This window comes from Carassius carassius, chromosome 6 (genome assembly GCF_963082965.1).
Source record: "Carassius carassius chromosome 6, fCarCar2.1, whole genome shotgun sequence".
NCBI lineage: Eukaryota > Metazoa > Chordata > Actinopteri > Cypriniformes > Cyprinidae > Carassius > Carassius carassius.
The window spans coordinates 27,914,757-27,936,779 of NC_081760.1; the positions used below are offsets into that span (position 1 = coordinate 27,914,757).

The 22,023-nt window shown below is 38.2% G+C and overlaps 1 protein-coding gene across 1 annotated transcript in view; it reads left to right on the forward strand.

Moving 5' to 3' along the window:
• The window catches only part of LOC132141676 (teneurin-3-like), a 277,539-nt gene that overhangs the window by 192,176 nt on the left and 63,340 nt on the right, over positions 1–22,023 (forward strand). Inside the window, exons 8-15 of the mRNA XM_059551345.1 lie at positions 2–21; positions 1,591–1,801; positions 7,095–7,196; positions 8,211–8,405; positions 10,592–10,792; positions 13,865–14,050; positions 20,773–20,796; positions 21,860–21,880. Of these exons, the coding sequence (XP_059407328.1) occupies positions 2–21; positions 1,591–1,801; positions 7,095–7,196; positions 8,211–8,405; positions 10,592–10,792; positions 13,865–14,050; positions 20,773–20,796; positions 21,860–21,880 (960 nt within the window). The remainder of the gene's footprint in view (position 1; positions 22–1,590; positions 1,802–7,094; positions 7,197–8,210; positions 8,406–10,591; positions 10,793–13,864; positions 14,051–20,772; positions 20,797–21,859; positions 21,881–22,023) is intronic.

The window sequence follows — 22,023 nt, forward strand, 5'->3', positions numbered from 1 at the left end:
CTGCCGCCCACACACACTCAGGTATCAGAGACATTTTTTGTTGCTGTTCTTGAAATTAATATTCCACTTTAACCAAGAAATGTATATATTGGTTTGATGATGCCTACTCAAATGTTACAGACCAAGGGACTTGAGATTTTCTCTAGAACACTTAATAGTAGTTATTGCTGTCAATATTAGCACATTAACGCATGCAATTTTTTTTTCAGTTTATTGCGCAATTAATTTCATTAGTTAGAAACACCACTCAAAATTTTCAAGAAACTTGTTTTCTTCTGCATTTTCACTGACCCCCAGGGGTCTGCTGGGTTTAGATGATCTCTACGGGTGACAAATGACAATTGAAAATAGCACCCTTGCCTCTTTTTCCAATACCCATAATGCTAATTCAAGAAGAATTGAGCAATCTTTTGTAGGATGATGTTTTTCACATTGATAATTCTAATAATTTCCATTTTATAATTACAGTCATAGTTTTCAGTGTAACCAGATGTAATAAATACCTGGACACCCACTGTTCAAATTACTGTCCTGCTTTTAGATGAGGTTCAAAGATCTGCTACAAAAGGCAGACAGCAAACTTTACTCAAAAGACCGTCACTTGTCACACTTTCAAACCTGACCTTAAAAGCTACACGGTACAACCCGACAATCCCCATTCAGTTTCCATTTGCAGTCTCTCCAATTCAAGCTTACTTCTATGCATTTTTTGCCCACTTTGATTAAAAATTGGCCTTTCGCAAATCAATAATTTTCCTTGTCCTGTTTCTTTCTTCTTGCTAAGCAACATCAGTGCCTAGGCTTCTTCAAGGGTGCATCACAAAACCTGTAAATGCTTAATAGAGGTAATTGGCAGTGGAGGCCTCCACAATAAGAGTCAATAGCACTGACCCAGTGCTTTAATTGCCATAATGAATCAATATGTTTCTTAAAGGCTGAATAAAGGATAGGTTGAAGTTCTATTGACAGACAGAGGCGTGGAGACTTATGTTTCCCCACTGATCGAAACGTCTTCTCATTTTGTCAGACATAGTCTTGTAATTTCTTGCTCACTTATTCTTCCTTTCTCTCTCTTGTGTCATTCTCCAAAGGGTCTCTTAGGAAACAAATATCTTTTTAATGCACTGTAAATTGAGAACAGCATGTTAAACTCATCAGAGGCCTTGACTCAAACTCACTCTTTGGGAGCAGCTTGTTAAAGTGACAAAAAAAATCATAAAAATAACATTGTGACAAGGCATTTCTAAAATGTAAACCATCTTTTTAAAGAGCTTCCTCCTTTCATTCAGAAAGAGGATACCAGAGTGTAAGCACCCTCTTGATTCCAAACACATTCATTACATCACTGGCAATATATTCGCAAACATCAGTCTCTTGCAATTTATATGTAATAGAGCCACATGCTCTTCAAAAACAATTCTTTGACTTTGTATTGTATAACACATCAGACTTCAGATATACTGCACAGTTATATTCAAATCAAATGGGGGTCTGCAGTGAATATTTGCTGTTACTGCACTGTGTTCTGATCTCTCTGTGATTAAACTGGGATTTCATTTGTTGTGTGTGTGTGTGTGTGTGTGTGTACAGTATGACTTTGTGGAGCTGTTGGATGGCAGCCGTCTGATAGCTAAAGAGAAGCGTGGACTGGTGGAGGTGGAAGGAGCAGCCAGAAGGGCCCGTTCAGTTAACATTCATGAGGCAGAGTTCATCCGCTACCTGGACTCAGGCACCTGGCACCTGGCCTTTTACAATGATGGCAAAAACCCTGAGCAGGTCTCCTACAACACTATCATCATAGGTAAATGATGAATATACATATATCATATTATGTTGCTTTTTATCAGAGGTGGGTAGAGTACCCAAAAACTGTACTCAAGTAAAAGTAAAAGTACTTATAGAAATATTTACTCAAGTAAAAGTAAAAGTAAAAGTACTAGTCTGAATAGTTACTTGAGTAAGAGTAAAAAAGTATCGGATAAAAAATCTACTCAAGTAGTTAGTTACTAGTTACTTTGGGTCATATATACTGAGCCTATTTTATTTTTATTTAGATATATAGATAAAATGTATGTTATGTGTGTGTGTGTATAAATATATATATTTCATCAGCCTTTACTCAAGTCTTCAATGTCACATAATCCTTCAAAAATCATTCCAATATGTTGACTTACTATCAATGATGTTCTTTTTATCATAATCCTAAACAAAATGTCACAGGTTCCAAAAAAATATTAAGCAGCAAAACTGTTTCCAGGACTGGTAATAAATCAATATATTAGAATTATATTTCGAAGGATCATAACTCTGAAAACTGGAGTAACAGCTGATGAAAATTCAGATTTGCATCAGGAAATAAATTATATTTTAAGTATGTATTATATATGTATAAATAACCTGACACAGAGAAGAGATAAAACTCCTCACATGACTGTTAAGTTACAGAACATCTGTCTGTTTACTTAAGTAACAGATATAGGTGTCATGCCATAACATATTTTTAAAACGACTGACTTTATATTAAATGTGAATTTAACATTGAAAGTCAATGTTATATAAAAACTGCTACTAATCTTTCATTGTTCATAAAGAGAGCAAATAACATTTACATTATCAAAGATCATTTTCACTGACAGTCTAGAGTTCAATCACTCTCAAAAACTCCCATTAAAATCACTGAGACTGTTAACACTGTGAAATCAATATCTTATTTATAGATTTGTACAAACACATCTGCACTTTGTTGTTTCTGACGAGAGAATTTGCCAGAAAGAGGTATCCAGTCAGTGAGCGAGTGAAGGAAGAACCGGAATTTTAGCGTTGACTCATCTGAACGCCTCTGATTGGCCATTGCATTCAAAAGATCAACAGAATCTTGTGTGATTGGTTATAATGCGCAGCGATGTAAAAACGCATCTATCTCTGGCTCAGCGCCAGCCAGCGAACACAGATCTGAATTTAGCTGCTGATGATATGTCTCACGCCGGTGTGATTGTATTAATATTAATAAAATATTAATCGGCTATTTTTTTTATCTTTTGGAAGCTGCATTCAACTTGGTTCCCTTCTGTTATAAGTCACACATACAACAAACTAATGTCACAGTGGTATCGTGTACTGTAATCGAATGTAGCCCAAGTTATTACCTGTTAAACAGTAGACAGCACACGCGGTTTTCATCTAATAAAGATCTTCATCGCTAGCAGTAGCCTTTGCAGGTTTGCTTTCAGTTCAATGCAGTTCCATAGCCACGTTTTCAACGCTGCTGATGTTAAACGTTACAACTCTGAGTGAACCGCTTCAGACGCTCAGCGCGTGCGGCAGGGAACTGAACGAATCATTCAAACTGATTCATGAACCTGTTCACTCGTTTGCCAACTGGTTTGATCAAGCCTTTGAACAGAGTTGACTCAAAAGAATGAATCATTCGCATTGTCCCGAGAAAAGTAGATGGCACGTTTGGAATTAACTGAAGCATTTATAACATTTATTGCATTAAGATAAAGTAACGAGAGGAGCGTCGCCCACAGTAACGAAGTAAAAGTACATATTTTTTCCAAAAAATTTACTCAAGTAAGAGTAAAAGTACCCATCTGTAAATATACTCAAAGTATTAGTTACCCAAAAAATGTACTCAAGTAAATGTAACGAAGTAAATGTAACTCGATACTACCCACCTCTGCTTTTTATACATGTTTTTATTATATAAAGTACTGTGCAAAAGTCTTAGACCATTAGTAAGTGAATCAACAAAAAATATTTTTTAGCCAGTCATTTCTATCTTTTGCTGTAGTGTCAAATGAGTTTACATTTCCAAACAACATGCTTGAAGAAAATCTATTTTTGAGAGTATCGTCACTTTACAGCATTTTTACACAAGTGCCTAAAACTTTTCACATTAGCTTTGTAGGAAGGTTTCTTCAAGTGTCTTGGAGATGTTGCCACAATTCATCTGGATTTAGTCTGCCTCAGTTTTTTTCTGATTCTTTACGTAATTCCAGATAACAGTGCTCAGTGAATGCAAAATCAGATCTCTGTGTGATCACTGGCTCCTGGCAGACTCATTGTGCACACAAAAACCTCACTGGACTATTACAATTAATTACAAAAGGAATGTTTGTAAATGAAAACTGATATTTCCAACTGAAACAGTACAGCAACAGATAGAAATAACTGCCTTTAACCATTTTTGTTGGTAAAAATACTAATGGCCTAAGACTTTTGCATAGTACTGTATCATGACACAAAATCAATTAGTTTTGTTAAGAATCTGCTTAATTTTTTGATCACTTTTCAAATTTGTAACATAGACCATGTTAACTTGTCCCCACCGAAACACAAGATGCTCTTCGAAAATTCTCAAATAATTCTGGATAATTCACATGATCATCAGGTTTTACACAAACTTCAAAATAAGAATTCTTAAGTATTGAGCAAAAAGGAGGAATGCAAACTACTAAGACATTGTGAAATTAATAAAAAAATTCAGTTAATTTGATGTGCTGCATAATATTATTTATAGGAAAACACGGTGTACAATTTAAACTTCTAAAACTTTGAGGTAAGTCAGATTTAGAAAGAATGAAAGAAACTAGCAATAAAGACATTTAGAATTAAACTAAATATTTATATTTCAAATAAATGTTCCTTGTAATTTTCTATTCATCAAAGAATTCTGTAAAACAACAACAACAAAACAACAAAATAATAACTATAACTGAACACCAAAAATAACTGAGAACAACTGAGCACCAAATCAGCATATTATGATTTCTGAAGGATCAACTGATAATGACTGGAGTAATGGCTGCTGAAGATTCAGCTTTACCTTCACAGGAATAACTTACATTTTAAAATATATTCAAATAGAACACAGTTATTTTAAGAGTAACAATACTTCACAGTATTACTGTTTTTACTTTTTCTAAACAGATGCAGCATTGGTGATCGTAAAAAACTTCTTTCAAATCCATTAAAAAAACATTTTTTACATTTTTTTTTTTTTTAGCCTCGGTGTGAATATTTGTATGAACAGAGAGAGATAAAGAGAAGAGTGTGACCCTATCTGTTCACAGATGAGTGTGTATAATGACGGTCAGAGCTGTTATCGATCTATGTTTTAAGTGGCTTGTGGGCTGCAGCTGATTCGAAGTGTTGCCTGATGACCTGCAGGACCTTTTCTCTCTCCATTTCTCTCTTACCTTTTTTCCCCCTCTCTTTCCCCTCTTTTCTCACCTCATTAATGAACTCATAAAAATAGGCTTCAGCGAGAGTAAGTTCCTTTCAAATTCGATCACAAAGACTAGAACATGAAAAATGATCAATAGGACTGCAGCCAGCGCCCATTTTTAAAAATGGGTTGATTATGCTTCCATGAGTAAAAAGTTAACCTTTTGAAAATTAAAATTCATTATATCTCTGTAGCGAGATAATATGGTCCTTCAGTGGGGATGTCTGAGAACTCTGCTAAACGCTTCAGTGGTTGTAATAACAGCGGGCTGCTGGTGACAAGAGACTGGTGCAGCTCATTACCTTGTCAGAATTGACTTAGACACCAATGAGCTGCTGCTTTTAATGAAAGTATCGACAGGTGATGTCACAATCATTGACGTCACCTTAAGCAGAGTTCAGACTGCACGATTTTAGCCTTGATTTTTGGCTTGTCGACAGTTTTTGAGAACTCGCCGACAAATGCCCGAAATCACAGGCAAATCGGTGCTCGTTCACGCGAGTGACAATCACGCAGTGTGAATGAGCAAAGAAGCGATCTGATAGAATCGATTCAAAATCCTGCTGTGAGAAAAGTGTTCTGACTGAAAACCACATTGGTGATGACCGACAGCCAATGAGAGGGCAAGTGTGTTTGGTTGTGAAACGTAGTTTGCGTGCCAGACAGAGTTGTCGGCAATTCTTCCTATTGTAAAGTCATGCAGTGTGAACACAGCAGTGACTGAATGCTGACCAAGATGGTCATGCAGTGTGAAAAGAACAGTGACCCGACTACTTTGAAAATTGTGCAGTCTGAACTCGGCTTTAGCAAGACACGCAGCAGGAGAGTCAAAAAGAGGGTGGTAGAAGTATGGAGGGAATGTTACTGTATGTCCATCAATTTACACTGTAATGATGCTTGCAAACTCACGTTGTGCTGTGTATATCGGTCTGTTTTAAAATATAACACAGAAAACAGTTTTTTTTCTCAAGCTGAGAGATAAACAGATGTATATAAGAAAATATCATATATAGTGTTCAAAAAATAAATGACACAGCAGATAAAAAGAGTCCCTATTATCTGTTTTTATTTAAGCTCCATAAGATGAGGCATGTTTGAAACTTTCTCTTGCCATTTCAGAGGATCTGTTTTTTTAGCGAAAATATAGCATTTAATGAATTTGCTTCAAAAAAAGTAATATATCAATACATACTTTCTTAGTTTTAATATTTGTATTGTGTGATAACCGTGTTATAAAAGCAATAAGGTACTTGTGGGGTGCTTACATGATATATTATACTTGAAATGCTTGCATTAGTAGTGAGGAATTATGTCACTCTTTGTTTGTGTACGTTACCGAATGTTAACAACATTACCTTAATGTGCTGATGTCTTTGTGTATTGTGTGTGCACGCATCAGGTTTTGTTTACATTGTGGCGACCAGCTGCAGTTCACATGATGCTTATTCATGCTAAATAATGTCTTTATGAACATTGTAAGTTTTAGATTTAGGGTTAAATGACAGACAATCATCATTATTTACCATAATAAAACAAAATACAATGGAAAGTCCCCACTATGACAAAAAAAACAAACATTATGTGTGTTTTAATGGCCATCCAGCAGTGTAAAGAAAGCTCCGAGCAGAGCGTCTGGCTGCTAATTGGTGGTAATAATGCTCTGATTGGTTCATTAAGGCAGAGTAAGCTTAGATGCAGGTTTTTGTTAATCACGCATCTGGCACTCCTTTAATTAAAGATGGGGGGGGGGTTGAATGTCTGCTAATTTCCACAGACTGTCTCCTCAATTAGTGCTTTTCTCACTCTCCTTTCCTCTCTCGCCACCTTTCTTTTTGTGACTCACACTTTCATTCTTTCCCCCCAGATACCCTCACAGAGTGTCCGCACAATTGCCATGGTAACGGAGACTGTCGCTCGGGAACATGCCATTGTTTCCCAGGGTTCCTAGGGCCTGATTGCTCACGAGGTATGCTGTCTATGCTCTCATGTTGCGTGCACACACACACACAAGGTCACACATGACTCTCCAGAGAAATAAACAACCAATGTCACTATTCATAATTGGTTTCAGATTATGGACGCTTTTGATGAGACTCAATTCCCAAGCCTGAATGGCTTCTTATTATCCGGAGAAAGCAACAATTAGTTTTTATTTCCATGGTATTTTTATTGTATTTGTTTTGTTTATATATCTGGTTATACTTTAAGAGTTAATACAGTAGAAGATCTATTCAGAAATCGTTTAAACTTCACCTGTTGAATGATATGATTGTTATAAACTTAGGGCTGTGCAAAAAAATCGGATGTGATTTTCATGCGCATCTCGTCAGTAAAGGCGCTCCTGTGATTAGTAGTATATCTCCAGCACAAGCGTTCAGATCAGGGTTGCCAGGTTTTCACAACAAATCCAGCTCAGTTGCTTCTCAAAACTAGTCCAATTGTGTTTCTAGGGGGTTCCCCAATAAAAATTGCATTCCGGGGGATAAAATGCACGTTTCTTTGGCAGGGTTGGCAACACTGGTTCAGTTGGAGCGGCATTTACTACACAGAGCCGTAGGTCAAGTTGCCTGCGATTTTGAAATCGATTTTGTGTAGATTGTCAGTGAACTACGGCTCTGTGTAGTAAATGCCAACCAGTGTTGCCAAGTCTGCGGTTGTTTTTCTTCTCCGTGGGTCGAAGCGACCCCAATCCCAATAACGTGATATTTAGCCCCTAAAATGCTAATTTTACCAAGGGAACCTCGCCCAAAAATTTTTTATTTTTTTCGCCCGGAATGAAACCCAATTGGGCAAGTTTTGTTGTGAAACCTGGCAACCCCCGAACGCACATTCTGTATATATACTAATACTCACAGGAGAGCCTTTACTGACAAGATGCGCGTGAAAATCTCATTCGATTTTTTTTTGCACAGCCCTACATAAACTATTTTTCTATCTTTTATATTATTTCCCCAATTGCTTTTTGTTTTTCTTTTCAAAGCCGCTTGTCCAGTGCTGTGCAGTGGCAATGGGCAGTACTCCAGGGGGCGCTGTCTTTGTTACAGTGGCTGGAAAGGGACAGAGTGTGACGTTCCTAGCAACCAGTGCATCGATATTCACTGCAGCGGACACGGAATCTGCATTATGGGCACCTGCACCTGCAACACAGGCTACAAAGGAGACAACTGTGAAGAAGGTCAGGGATACAAATCAACCACCATTGTTTTGTGTAGCAAACTATCCTATCTGCTTACTTCAATATCTCTGCTTCAGTATTTTAAGAAAATATTTTAACTGATTATTTCTTGTGCCTCCTAAGAGACCATGTTTTCCAACTTCACAGCAAGCCCTCCATTCAGTGGTCCGATGTTAGAAAACAGTTTATTTGTCAGGCAGAATTTTTCATCTGTTTCCCTCTTTACAGACATCTCCAGCGTCTCAGTTCATAAGAGACCCATCAGAAGCCCTAATGGAAGCATTTATCTAACACTGCTATTTCCAGCGTTCTTGCCATTAAACCCCACTGCATTACACCATCAAAGATGTGCAAGATAATGTGTTATCAACGCGATCGCTGATTACTCATTGGTTCGAGGAGGATTGATTTTTTTATTTTTATTTTTTAGAAGTGTTTGAAGGCTCCGTCTCTGCGGACATGGTCAGGCTTTTCACCACACCTGATAAAAAGAGAGAGCGAGAGAGAGAGAGCGCAAGTGCAAGAGTGATACAGAAGTGCTTGTTTTGGTGTTTGAGAGAGAGAAAAATCTGTCCAGTTCATATCGCCTTTCAGCATCACTTTGCTTAATGAGGAGCCTAACGCCTTGTCAGTAGCCATCAAAGGGACTCTTCCTCCTGTGACCCTCTTTGATAATTTACTGTCCCTGCAATAATCATTATCCATGAGTTAATAGTTCAATATTCCAGAAACAATTGTCATTCTCCACTTCACAGAGCAAATAATTACATTGATGTCCCCACTGATGTGCGGGTCCCTTACCCATCAGCCTCGTGAGTGGGGAAAAAAGCTAGATTAGAATTGATTAAGAAAATTTGCTTTCTGCATAGTGTTTATGCTACCATGACTCGACACGCAGATTGTACAGCACAAAAAGATTCCATTCCTGCCGCTCGATTGTTATGATTTGGCACAAGCAACAAAACACATAAATCTTTATATTCAGAAAGAGACTGGCTAATGCTATTTATGTAGGGAACTTTATTTTCTAGTCATGAATTGGCCTGTTGTCAATCAATGGCAGGATTAAGCCCCATTAACTACCACAGAATCAGATTAATTAAGGGTTACTGAACCTCAGCCCTCTCCCAGGAGTTATTAAACATAAACACACACACAAACACACCTGCAAATTAGCCCCTCATGGCTTTTGAAAAGGAATGTGTAGCACTGTCCCACTCTGCAAACTCAGTCCCGCTTGCTCCTCAGTCACCTAAAACTGCTTTCCCATCTGTGGAAAAGCAGTGGACTTCTGCCTACGAGAATAAGAGATGTCTAGCACATTCTTTGAGAGCACATTGAGCAGCACATAGATCATACTTTGCTACATGTACTGTCTGAATCAGTTTATAATGTGTGTGTGTGTGTGTGTGTGTGTGTGTGCTGGAACAGAGTGGGGTTGAGAGCCATATAATGTGAAGCTTATGCTATGCACACTTTGGCATCAGCAAATTATGGATTCCATTAAGATGAGAGAATTTTAAAAAGAATGTATTTCTGTATAAACATCACATGTTTTTCACATGAACCTACTATTGCACAATGTTCCCTCAGGTTAACAAACTAATTTCATTTACTTTGCCAGCAAACAATGCATTTATGCATAAGAAAGTAAAAACCCAGTACATCCTGGCTTTTTTTTATGCGACATGCTTCATTTGTTAGAGCATAACCATTTTGTTTGTCATATAAAATGGTATAAATTATTTGAGTTGTTGCTGAAATTTGTCTAAAAGCAAGTGCAATAGTAGAATTGATGTGGATACAGCAAACAGAATATTGCAGTAATGTTGTGTTTATTTGATGTTGTGTTTGTCTTTTCTATTAAAGTATTAAGTACTGTCTTTTTCCTTTTCTTATAAAATGTTAACATTGTATAAGAATGTTAATAATAAACTAATAAAATAATAAATTTCGTTCCATTACTGCATAGTTTTGCCCTTCATTCAAAGTGACCTGAAAAGACACCTCCATTTATTATTTCAAAGTCTATTTTTGTTTTTACCAATAAGTCTTTATGCAAGAAAATTGATTCAAAATTAATGCATTCATTGTAGTGTCAGTATCGTAATGATATACTTTATCATACATAGTTTTGCTAACCTGCTAACAAAGAGTTTCTGCTTTTTTTCCCCAAACACACACAGTGGACTGCCTGGACCCCTCCTGTTCATCTCACGGAGTGTGCATTCATGGAGAGTGCCACTGCAATCCAGGATGGGGCGGCAACAACTGTGAGATCCTGAAGACCATGTGTCCAGACCAGTGCTCGGGACATGGAACCTACCAGACGGAGAGCGGCACCTGCACCTGTGACACCAACTGGACTGGACCGGATTGCTCCATCGGTACCTTTTTATACACTTCTACACCCATCTCTTTAATATGTCATTCTTTTTCACTGAATTATCATGCTTTGTTTTAAACACTGAATAGCTGCTTTTTGTTGTTAAGGGCATTAACAGGCATTAGGCTGTCCTCCTCTCTCTTTAATCTGTCAGCAGACCTTCTGAAGGCGCGTTTGAGTCAACCTTAAATACACTATCATTATGAAATATCTCTCAGTCCATCAAAAGCTCAGTGGCAGCTAGTGTGGTATGTGTGTGCACATCTTGTATTTGTGCAAGTGACGATACTGATCTCCGTAATAAGAGCAGTATTGGACTCCTGCTGTTTTAGGACTCACCCATGGTTGGCCTTTTAGTTATACAATGCTATTTTCCCAGCAGCAATCTGTGTCTAATGAAAATACTATTTCACTCAAGAGCCCCACACAGCAATCTCTCTCTCACTCTTGCTTTTTCTCTTTGTCCTTTTTTTTCCCATCTCTATTCGATGGTGGAAGAACTACAGTACCTGATGTCTTTGTAAACCATTACTTCCCTCCCTTCCATTAATTAGACGTACATCTTGAATTAGTGCAGTGCTAATGAATGAAGCCTGCATGCTCCCCCCGTCACGTTGACGGCTGCAGTGCTGTGCTGTGGTAAATGCTGATAAACGCCTTTAGTGTGGGGACGGGTTTTGATAGAATCAACGACTATGCTCCCAAAAAGGTTGATAAAATGAGTAATGCCCTTTTTGTCTTTGATAATGATAGAGTGAGGAAAATTAAATACAGAGGGCGAGATGAGGGCATGTGTCTACAGAAGTGGCATGGCTGTTCACAAATGTGCCCCCCTCAGATTTTTTTTTTTTTTTTTTTTTTTTTTTTTTTTTTGAGCCAAAAAATCGGAAATGTTCTTTTTAATTCAAATAATACATATTGGACATGATTTAGCAATATCATTAATATTATTGTTACAAATCATTTTCAAGAATATTGTTGTTGTTAATACATTGGAGAACATAAAATATAGAACAACACTGCTCAATGGAATTTGTTAGTTTAACCTCATAAATGAATGTATAATTTAACATTTGGTTAATTTATTTTAAACAAACTAACTAAGTTATAATTTTAGTTATACTGTAAATAAACTATAATAAAAGGATTCAATTCAAATTATTTAATATATTATGAACAAACATAAATTAGCAATGAATCCTATTGTATTTATAAATTTACAGACGATTAATATACCTAATACGTTGACTTATGTTAATGAATCGAATATGAAAAAGGTTACCGAATCATAATATTAATTATAATATCTGGTTTGCTTTTTAGTCAATTCTTTTTTTCAGTTTTACAGATTTAAAAAAATACTTTGACAATCTATGTATTAAACTAACCCTACTTATAATTATATAAAGAGCTAAGATGGTTAAAAATGTCTCGATACATTTCACCTAGGAGGACACCAAATAAGCCAAAAATGGCCCCTAATAAAATTAGGTGCATGACGCCTTGAACAATAGGGACAGGTTTAGGCACTCTGTCCACACACTCTGGCCGCAGCTTCTGCAAAGACAGTAATCCAGATTGATATAGTACAGTTGCAGTCGGCTTACGGCTCGAGCCTTCAGTTTTCCAGAAGCACTTCCCAGCAGCTGCTCTCCATCCGTCTGTGAACTTATTCCTTGTACACAGTCTCTCTCTCTCTCTTTCAATCACACTCCCGCTCTGAGAAAACTGAGGTGAACTTCAGCAGAGTTTCTTCTGATGAAGGATAAAACACATAGGTGCCCACACGTACACGCCAAGGGGTGCGTCACTCCTGTCCACCTGCAGGAGGCATAATAACAGCACGCAGCAGGGAAGTCAACCACAAACTGGCACTCACCTGACCCAAGGGTTGATGGGGAAATTCTCTCTATTTCTTCACTTCTGTTTCCTTGTCTCAATACACTTTCAGCAGCTCCGGCTGAGTGTCATGTCATGGTTTCACACCTTGTCGGGAAGCGCTACAAAAAGAGAATTTGTTGAGGGAAGGAGTTTAACAATACACCATCCCATGATTTTGACTTTATCAAGAAACGTCTTTCTAGTGCTTTGTTTCTTCCATGACCGGGTGTGTCAGGCTGCGAGGCTCTGATGGAATGGTGTGTGGGCTGTTATACTACAGCTTGCTTTGCGCCAGTCTTGCTGTTCTGCCAAACCCACACATGTCTACAGGCGCACGTACACAAACTCATAAACCAATTCCAAATCACTATCAGACGCTTTTCACAGGATCTCATTCAAAATGCACCCAATTTTCCCTCATCAGCTTTTGTTGCCAGTTGCATTCACGCCCAGGTATGACAAACAACAAACTAGTTTCTATTGACAAAAAAGTGCATTTTCTTTATGGAAGCTTTTGTCAATAGAGAATCTTTTTTTCTGTAAACATGGCAAAAAAAATTGTTTTGAAGAGAACAAACCTGCAAAGGGAAATGCTAATAAAGCACTTCCATGATAGCTTCGATCCCAAAACCCATTTAAACGCAGTCTTGATGTTTGACAGACCGTGGAGTGTGTATAAATTGATTTATTTTGGCTGGATGTGTTTTCTTCACTCTATTTGGGAGGCCTGTCTTTTGGACCGGGTGGAAAGTTCAGTGTGTCAATTCACATCCATGTCTGCACGCTCTGATGTCTCGTTCTCTTTACCCAGTCACACACCTTTAGCCAGCACCCTTCCGCCAAAGTCTCCATGAGGAGCGCAGGCACTCCAATGGGTCAGACAAGGTGGAGATATGTCACTTTTACGGGGTGTCAGTTGAGGTCTCCCCTCCGCCACACAGACCGCTTGATACAGCAGGGGTCCGCGGTTATCTATTTCCTGTCATAAGTTTTTCACTCTTAAAGTCAATAACTTAGACATGACTGTTCTCAGGAATGTAACCTCTGCTCTTGTTGTTTTGAGTATAGGAGACTTGTGCTTGAAATGTGCTACCATGTTTTAGAACACATGACCTTTTATAGTGCTTAGCTATCCTGCAGCCCAGACCAAAAAGTGATTTAAAAATTTTTCGCCTTTTGTTTGTGTTTGCAGAGGTGTGTGCAGTGGACTGTGGCTCTCACGGTATGTGTATTGGAGGAAACTGTCGTTGTGAAGAGGGCTGGACTGGTTCAGTATGCGATCTGAAAGCTTGTCACCCACGATGCACTGAACACGGTACCTGCAAGGACGGCAAATGTGAATGTCACCAGGGCTGGACCGGAGAACATTGCACCGTTGGTAAGACACACAATCATCAGTATGTCAGTATTAACACACTACATGGCCAAAAGAATGTGGATACCCTGTTTTTATCAATTTTGGCTTCTTAATTCAAATGAATTTCAGAGGCTTTTTGTTTTGTTTTTTTACCAGCATAACATGCTCCTGCAAAGCTAATTCAATAAAAAATGTAAGTCTGGTGTGAAAGAACTTGACTAGCCTGCACAAAACCCAGACCTGAACTCCACAGAAGCCCTTTGGGATGAATTTGCAATGGCCCATTGCCAAACATTAGTATCTGGCCTTGCTGATTTCTCTTGTGTCTGAATGGGAGCAAATCCCACAGCTATACTGCAACGTCTAGTGGAAAGACTTCTCAGAATAATTGAAGAAATAGGAGTTTTTTGAAGGTTTTGAAATTAAATGCTCAACAACATATGGATGGTGTTTGTGTGTCCACATAGTTTTTTGCCATATAGTGTACTTACATGATGTGTACACAGTATTTTTGGATTATTTTAGCTTGTTTTGATGCTTTAGTATTAAAGCTTTTTGCTATATTTGTTATGAAGGTTTACCTCACATCTTTGATCTTGTTTTGAATGCATATTCCCTTTGTTTTTCTGCCTTTCCTCCACCTGCTTTGGCTCTTCCATCTCAACAGGAAGTGGGCTATGAAAGTTTGTTCTGTTTTGTACCTTCCCCCTGACCTTTGCTTGCTATCAAAGCAATGACATTTTCATTGCCGTTGATGCAGGCATCCACAGGGTAACACCTATTCTAAACGTCAGCAATGTCTCCTTACACAATCACTGAACTCTGTGCAACTCAAAGAAAAAAAAAGACAAAGTATTAGTATATTTATAAAGTATTAAATATATATATATTATCTTTAAATAAGTTTCTCTGTTCTTCTTGTATCTCAAACTCACAATCTACATTTTGCTGGCCAGTTGATTAACTGTCAGGTACTAAATCTGTTCATGTTGTTAGCGTGTTGGCTACATCCTCCACCAACTCAACTCTCAGCAGGGTACATCAGCTGCCCCATTACTCAACACGAGCGATCGAGGTACGCAGCCTCGTTAGCAAGCAGGCCTGTTTTGCAGGGCAGCTTTATGAGAATCTGGCCAGCATTTTGCTATTCGTCTTCCAAATTAGCACGGTTAGCACGTAATTCTGTCATGCTCTTCTGTTCAAGCCAGCCACCCACACACCACACTCTCACCCTGACTCCAAACTTTACCGAGCAGAAATGCTCACTGAGTTTGATCAAATAATGACCTTGTTGCTCGAAGTTTTAACATTATAAATGGTCAAAAACCTTTAGGAGACCATGTTTTAAATTACATGTCAGTGACTTTAATGGACTGGTCAATTTGACAATTTGAGTTTCATTAAAGCTAAAGTGTGTGTGCAATTTCTGTGCCACGAGTATCACCAGATGGAATTGCAAACATAATGACTGTTATCAAACATGTTTGGTGAACACTCACCTCATTTGTCATTGGTCAGCCGAACAAATTGTTCTGCCTTATATTTATGCCATTGGTTGAGACAATTTTGCTTGAGAGCAATGTGTTGATACTTTTAAGGAAATTATCCTACATATAGCATACTTATAGTTGTCCCTGTATGTTGATATCTGATCAAAAGTATTTTAACATCAAAAATCTACACGCTTTAAATTATAAAGTGTTTATGCTGTATAATGCATTTCTGTGCAAAACACGTTCCTGGTTTGTTTAGTATGTGTGTGGCCTTCTAGAAATTGAATGACTGAATGTATCTCTTTAGGCCAAGATTGATACTTTGTCCCTCTTTGCTAAGTGCATGCATTGCAGTGTGTGTGTGTGTGTGTGTTGGGTGGGTGGGTGGGTGTTTTGAGAGAGTGCACAAGAGGGAGCTAAAAGAATTATGGTACCTCATACATCATATGTGTCAGACTGAGATAAGGGGGTTCTTGGTTCCACATGGGGTGTGTGTGTGAGGGAGTTGTGTGTTTGTGTGTGTGACCTTCCCTGTCCCTCTACACCTACTCACTCTCATTAGACCTCTTCATAGTGAGTCCACACACAAACACCCCTGCATTACAACATACTTGCATCATCATTCTTTCACACATAGACAACAGACACAGTTACTATAAGACAGCTCTCACACTGACCAGCAGCATCCAGACTTTTTCACTGTGTATTTTATTGTTATAACTTGAAGTCTTTCATAAACATGTCAAATTTAAGGGTTGTTCAAAATCATAAGTTACACACTACATAGTGATAGTGGCAATATGTGTCAAAATATGACTATTTTATTGTTTTCTGAGCTGTATGGACTTTTTTTCTGATTGGGACCAATTTCCACCCTAATATCAGAGCCACGTATATGTTGTTATCATTCAGCACCCAGTGCTGCCTAGTATGACATAGAATTCTGCAAACCTTAAACAGAGTCGGTGGCACATTAGGTTTGAAATATTGTGATTATAGTGTGTCCTACAACTTCTAAAATCATGAATTTAAACAAAACAAAATGGTCATGCACACAAGATCATGGCCAAAGGAGGGCTTTTTAGATGCAATTCATTGAAATGTACAGTTTGAACTGATTCAAAGAAATTAAACAAACCTTTACACAGTTTTTTTCACTGAAGTATAAATGTTAAAACATCACTCATCCGCACCAGCTGCAAGACAAGGAAAGATCATAAAACTAGTCTAATGACATGCTCTTTAGGAAACATAATGCTCATAAAACATATTAGCTCATTTATGCTGCAATATTCACAATGTTGCATCATTTTAAATCTTTGGCAAAATCTAGAGTATTCAATACATCGCCAAGCCCTAATCCTAACTGAATATTAGGGTCTGTAATGTGAACTTATCCAGACAGTACAGCAGACTTTTAAAAGACGACTGTTTGATTTAGCTTAGTGTGACACCGATCTGTTTATTCATTTAGAAATGATCAGGGAGCTTCATGAGAGGGGGAGAAGGAGAGCAGACACCCAAAACATACTTTTTGCCAACTGCACTTTCTCTTGTCGGAGACTGAGATGCTCTTTTTCGATTGCTGATTATTTCAGGAGTTGTTGAGAGTTAACAGGACTTCTCAGAGCATGCTCCAATCAGTGGGTTGAGCTACATTTAGTACTTTTTTGTGTATATTAGCAGTGCCTACTTGTAGGAGTTAGCTAGATATTGTGAACCTGTAACCAAAGACAGCCTTAGTCCACTAGCACAACATGCAGTAATCATAACACAAACCTGTTTTGGATATTTTCATTTTTGCCTTATTAATAGTTGCTTCACTAAAATGTACTACTAAGTAAACTGAGTGACACTGGTGTAAGTTAGTTAGCTACACTCACTAAATGAAAGCCTATTTCTATGATGGATATTTCATCCTCTGATCTCATTCATTCACTTTAGTTAACAAGTTTAGGAATATGATGGATCACAATGCTAGCACGTTATATAATGTGAATAAATGGTGCATATTCTGGAACAAGAACATACTCATGTGAGCCCATTTTCTTAGGAGATTTTCTTAGTAATAGCTCTTTAAAGATTTTTATGACTAAAGAAAGGCGATTTTTTTTTTGTGAAGTGTGGCTTGTCAGAAGCTTCCACTGCCAGACATTTTAGATTTTTTTATTAAGACTTGTATGCTTCATTAGGCCTTGAGCCCTTCCAGATCATTCATCAGAAGCGCAACTCTTACTGTGAGAAAGCCATGGATTACAGCAAGCTGTGCACAGACATCAGTCAACCCTGCAGGAGCCCCTCTTTATGTGTGTGTGTGTGTGTGTGTGTGTGTGTGTGTGTGTGTGTATACGAAGATGTACCCACACACAATAATGCATCCAAAATAATTTTGACAAACTTATATAATGTAAAAGTGCACAAATTGGCTCCAAAATCCTTATTGGAGCAGATCGGTTCACTCAGCAGTCGTTTTGGTAAGGCCCCCAGGCAGCTATTTAGTAGTCATGCAAGCTGAATGAGGAGAGACCGAAATCTCCAAACTGCTTGCCAAGGTTGAGTTTCATATCAAATCACAAATAAAATCTGACAACCGTAGTATCACAAATTTTACTCTTATAGCCTGACAACCAATCTATAATTATTTGATTTGTCCAACTGATAGACATGCACCTCATAGAGCAAAAAAAAAAATTGTAATTTGTGCATTGTGTGATATTCCTTTTATTTCAGAATCAGTGTTACATGATCCTTCAGAAAACATTCTAATATGCTGATTTGGTGCTCATGTTGAAAACAGTTTTTGCTGCTTAATATCTTTGTTGAAACCGTGATACACTAACGTGATAAAAATTAAAAAATTGAAGTAATAGCTGCTGAAAATTTGCAGTTTAAATTACATTTGAAAATCTATTAAAATAGAAAACATTTGTTTTGAATTGTAATAATAATTGCTGTTTTAACTCTATTTTTACCAAATAATGCAGCCTTTTTAATCAAAAGAGAGTTCCTTCAAAAACACATGATTCCAAACTTTGACTGATAGAGTACCTCACATGCAGTCAAAAAAAAACTGCTTCCACTTACGCAGTATTGAGTCGCCTGTCCTTCAAAACCTCCCATTTATTATCATGCACACACACACACGTGTACAGACAAAGAAATCAATAGCGCACACTATGGCCGCACATGCACGCCAACACACAACTACATCATCCTGATCCTCAATTCTCCCCTCACTTCAAACCATGTCAGATAGACGGAGGGTTAAAACAAAAACACAGCACGCACTGTACATCTACAAATCATTCTCCACGCTTTATCATCTCAATCGCTAATTAATGAAACGCCCTTTTATAGCACATTAATCTAGGCACGCTCTGAAAAAGGCATGGGATTCAGACGCACAGTCTGCCGAATGCTGCGGATGGAGGTGGTGGTGGCGCCAGCGACGGCATGCACTATCCTGTCATTATGGTGGTGGGCAGGTAGAGGGCTGACACATTGTTAATATTTGATTGTTCTGTGGGATGGCTTGAGGTGCCCATGAACGTGATTAAAACACATGTTTGGCCCCATGTCACACTAGCTATACCGACAGCTGTGCAGCACAATTACGATAATGGAAATTAATATAGGCTCTCTCTCTTTTTCTCTTTGGAGGAACAATGATTGAACCATGCTGAACGTGATGTATAATTGTTTCCAGATTAATGTCACTTTAATCAGAGCTCTTTGAATGTGCACGTAAATAATGAAGCATTGATGTCCATAAAAGGGATGATTGCCTTTTTTTTCCTTCCCCTCCATCTCTCCTTCACTTATTTTCTCTCTATATCTCCCCTCAGGACCATTAATGTAAATGAACAAAAGTTTGTTGTAATTAGCCAGTAATTGGCTGCCCTCACTGGCAAGTTTCCAGTTCGGAGCATGCGTTAGCTTATGTTTTCATAACATGCTGTGTATTCTGGAGAACATACGCAGTTCAGTCTTCTACAACTGTCTAAGTTCTTGATCTCCCAGACATAACAGTGAGTGTGTGGAAACGAGACACCCGAGGAATTTAATCAGTACGCTCTCACACACACTCAAAACCTCTCAGTCAGTCTCAACCACACACACTCGTCTTCCATTCACACATAAGAGTAACTTCCTTTAGAACATAATCCAGCTAATGAAGCCTCAGCATAACAGCATTGTTATGCTTGTATTAAAAGGTGACTATTTATTTAGGATGATTTGATCTGACCTAGCATATGTAATGTTATGACACGCCACACACGGTTTCTCCCAAAGCCTTGTCAGAAATAATTTCATTTAGCCACAGGAAGGAGATGATTGCTCTCGTACACACATGCGGATGATTCAGAGCTTCAGAGTTTATCCATATAGTATTCCACCAACACACACACACGTTTTTTTTCTCTCTCAGTCAGGGCCATATAATATTTCCCTCACATACTGAGGGGCTCAGGGATAATAGACATTGTGATGAACATTGTGAAACGTGAAATAGCAAACATACTGTAGGATTCCTGGACCACATGTCAATCATCAGGATTTCCCATTTCCAATTAGCATATAAGGCCCCGTTTTCTAACAGTACTGTAAATCCCATGATGCCCATGTTATTTACTTTATGCATTATGAGTGATATTTGAGAAGCGATTTAGGGGAGCGCTCTGTGAATACTGAACAGGAAGAGTGAGTCATTTTCTACTGGTGTTGTTTTTCATTTTATTCCATAAATGGTGTCGCAGAAGATTGTGCAGGGTACCGGTGGGCTTTGAGAGCGATGGAAGTCCATGCCAAGACTGCTCGGTGGAAGTGGTTTCGCCTTATTTACTCCAGTGCTTGTGTGTTAGTTTTTGTACAGCAAAAAGACATTTGGTGTTAGATTTAGTTTTATAAACAATAAAACAAAAGTTTCATTACATTGAATTAAACATGAAATTTTGAAGTAGAAATGCTGAAACCATTTTTGTTTGTTTGTTTTTGAACTCCAGCAATCTTTGTTTTATTTACAACTATAGAAAAATATATATATTTTCCACATTTTTATTTGAGAAAGCAAAAGTCAGATAGCATTTCTACTCATTTTAAATGTCTATGCTATCAAAGATGCTTTTTTTGTACCAGCAGTGCTGAAAAGGCTCTTTGTTTCTGGAATGCGTGTTTCAGGTTGACTGTCTTTTCACACCTTTGTAACATCCTCTTTCTCCTCCTTTTTTCTTCTTCTTGCTTCCCGTAAAGCTCACCCGGAGACGTATGTCCAAGGTACTGTGTCTTTTCTTCTTCTCTCTCTTATTCTCTCTCCCTTGAGCTCTTGTGTCTCGGATTGAGGCCTTTATGACATTTTTATGGCGCATTAATAACCTCTTCTCTCTCTCTCTCTCTCTCTCTCCTCTGCGTGTCTGCTATTATTGTGATTCTTCATTGCCTTCTTTCTGACTGCCTTTTTTTGACTGTCAGAAATCCAATCCAGTGTCCTCAGTGCTCTCCTTGGCTAATGTTCCAACTTCTGCAGAACCATCCCCCCGTCTAAACTAAACCACCACAGCTCCACATCTGCAGTTTAGCATCTCCTCCGTGTCCTAGAGTCGTACTTGAGTTCATTTTTAAAACAATAGAGCGCCACGAAGCCTGCACGCTAATGCCGATCAGCCATGTTTTTTTATAATGAACTATGAGCTGGCAGTGTAAATGCAGATCAAGAGAAGAGATACTAGCAGATTCTTGTTTACTGTTACTGAGGTGTTTTTGGAAATGATTTCACAGGGCTAAATCAGTGCTAAGCCAAGTGTGATTCCAGACTCACAAACTGGCATATGGTGCATCAGACCGCCAAGAACTCTCAAAAGGATTTTTTTTTTTTAAATTTTTTTTACATTAAGATGTTTCTTAAACTCTTACGGGGTTAGTTTGATACTTTTACTCCAACCCTCAGTATGTTAGCTCAGCGCATGTTTCTCGCTTGTTTTTATATTGTATCACATTCAGTGTTGTTTTTTTCTTTTCATTTTCTCACTCATACAATTCTAAACAGACATGGCACGTAGTGTTTCTAGGTATGGTATTTATTCATGTTGAGTAACACAATATACACGCCGTGGCAATCCTCCAGACGGAGTCGGCCAAAGTCAAAACAGCTCTTCTTTCAACATCTCGCCTTCTCAAAGCCCCTCTTTCCTTGTCTCTGCTTTATGGCCATTCTCTTCCTTACTCTCTCTTTCCCTTCTGTGTTTTTGTGTTTTGAATCGTCCTTCACTTGGACTCAAGTGCTCAGATTTTTTTGTTCATTTTCTTTCCCGAATTTTCCTACCTCCTGGCCCCATAATAGGAGAGAGGATAGGATTTAAAGGTAATGCATACCAAAGCCCCAGGGAGACTGTCACAAGCAATCACTCCGCTGTCTCTCTGTCTTTCTTTCTTGCTCTTTTCCTTTCTCCCTCCTTCAATTTTTTGTCTTGAAGCACGAAGTCAGCGTGTCTGTGTTCTAGTCTC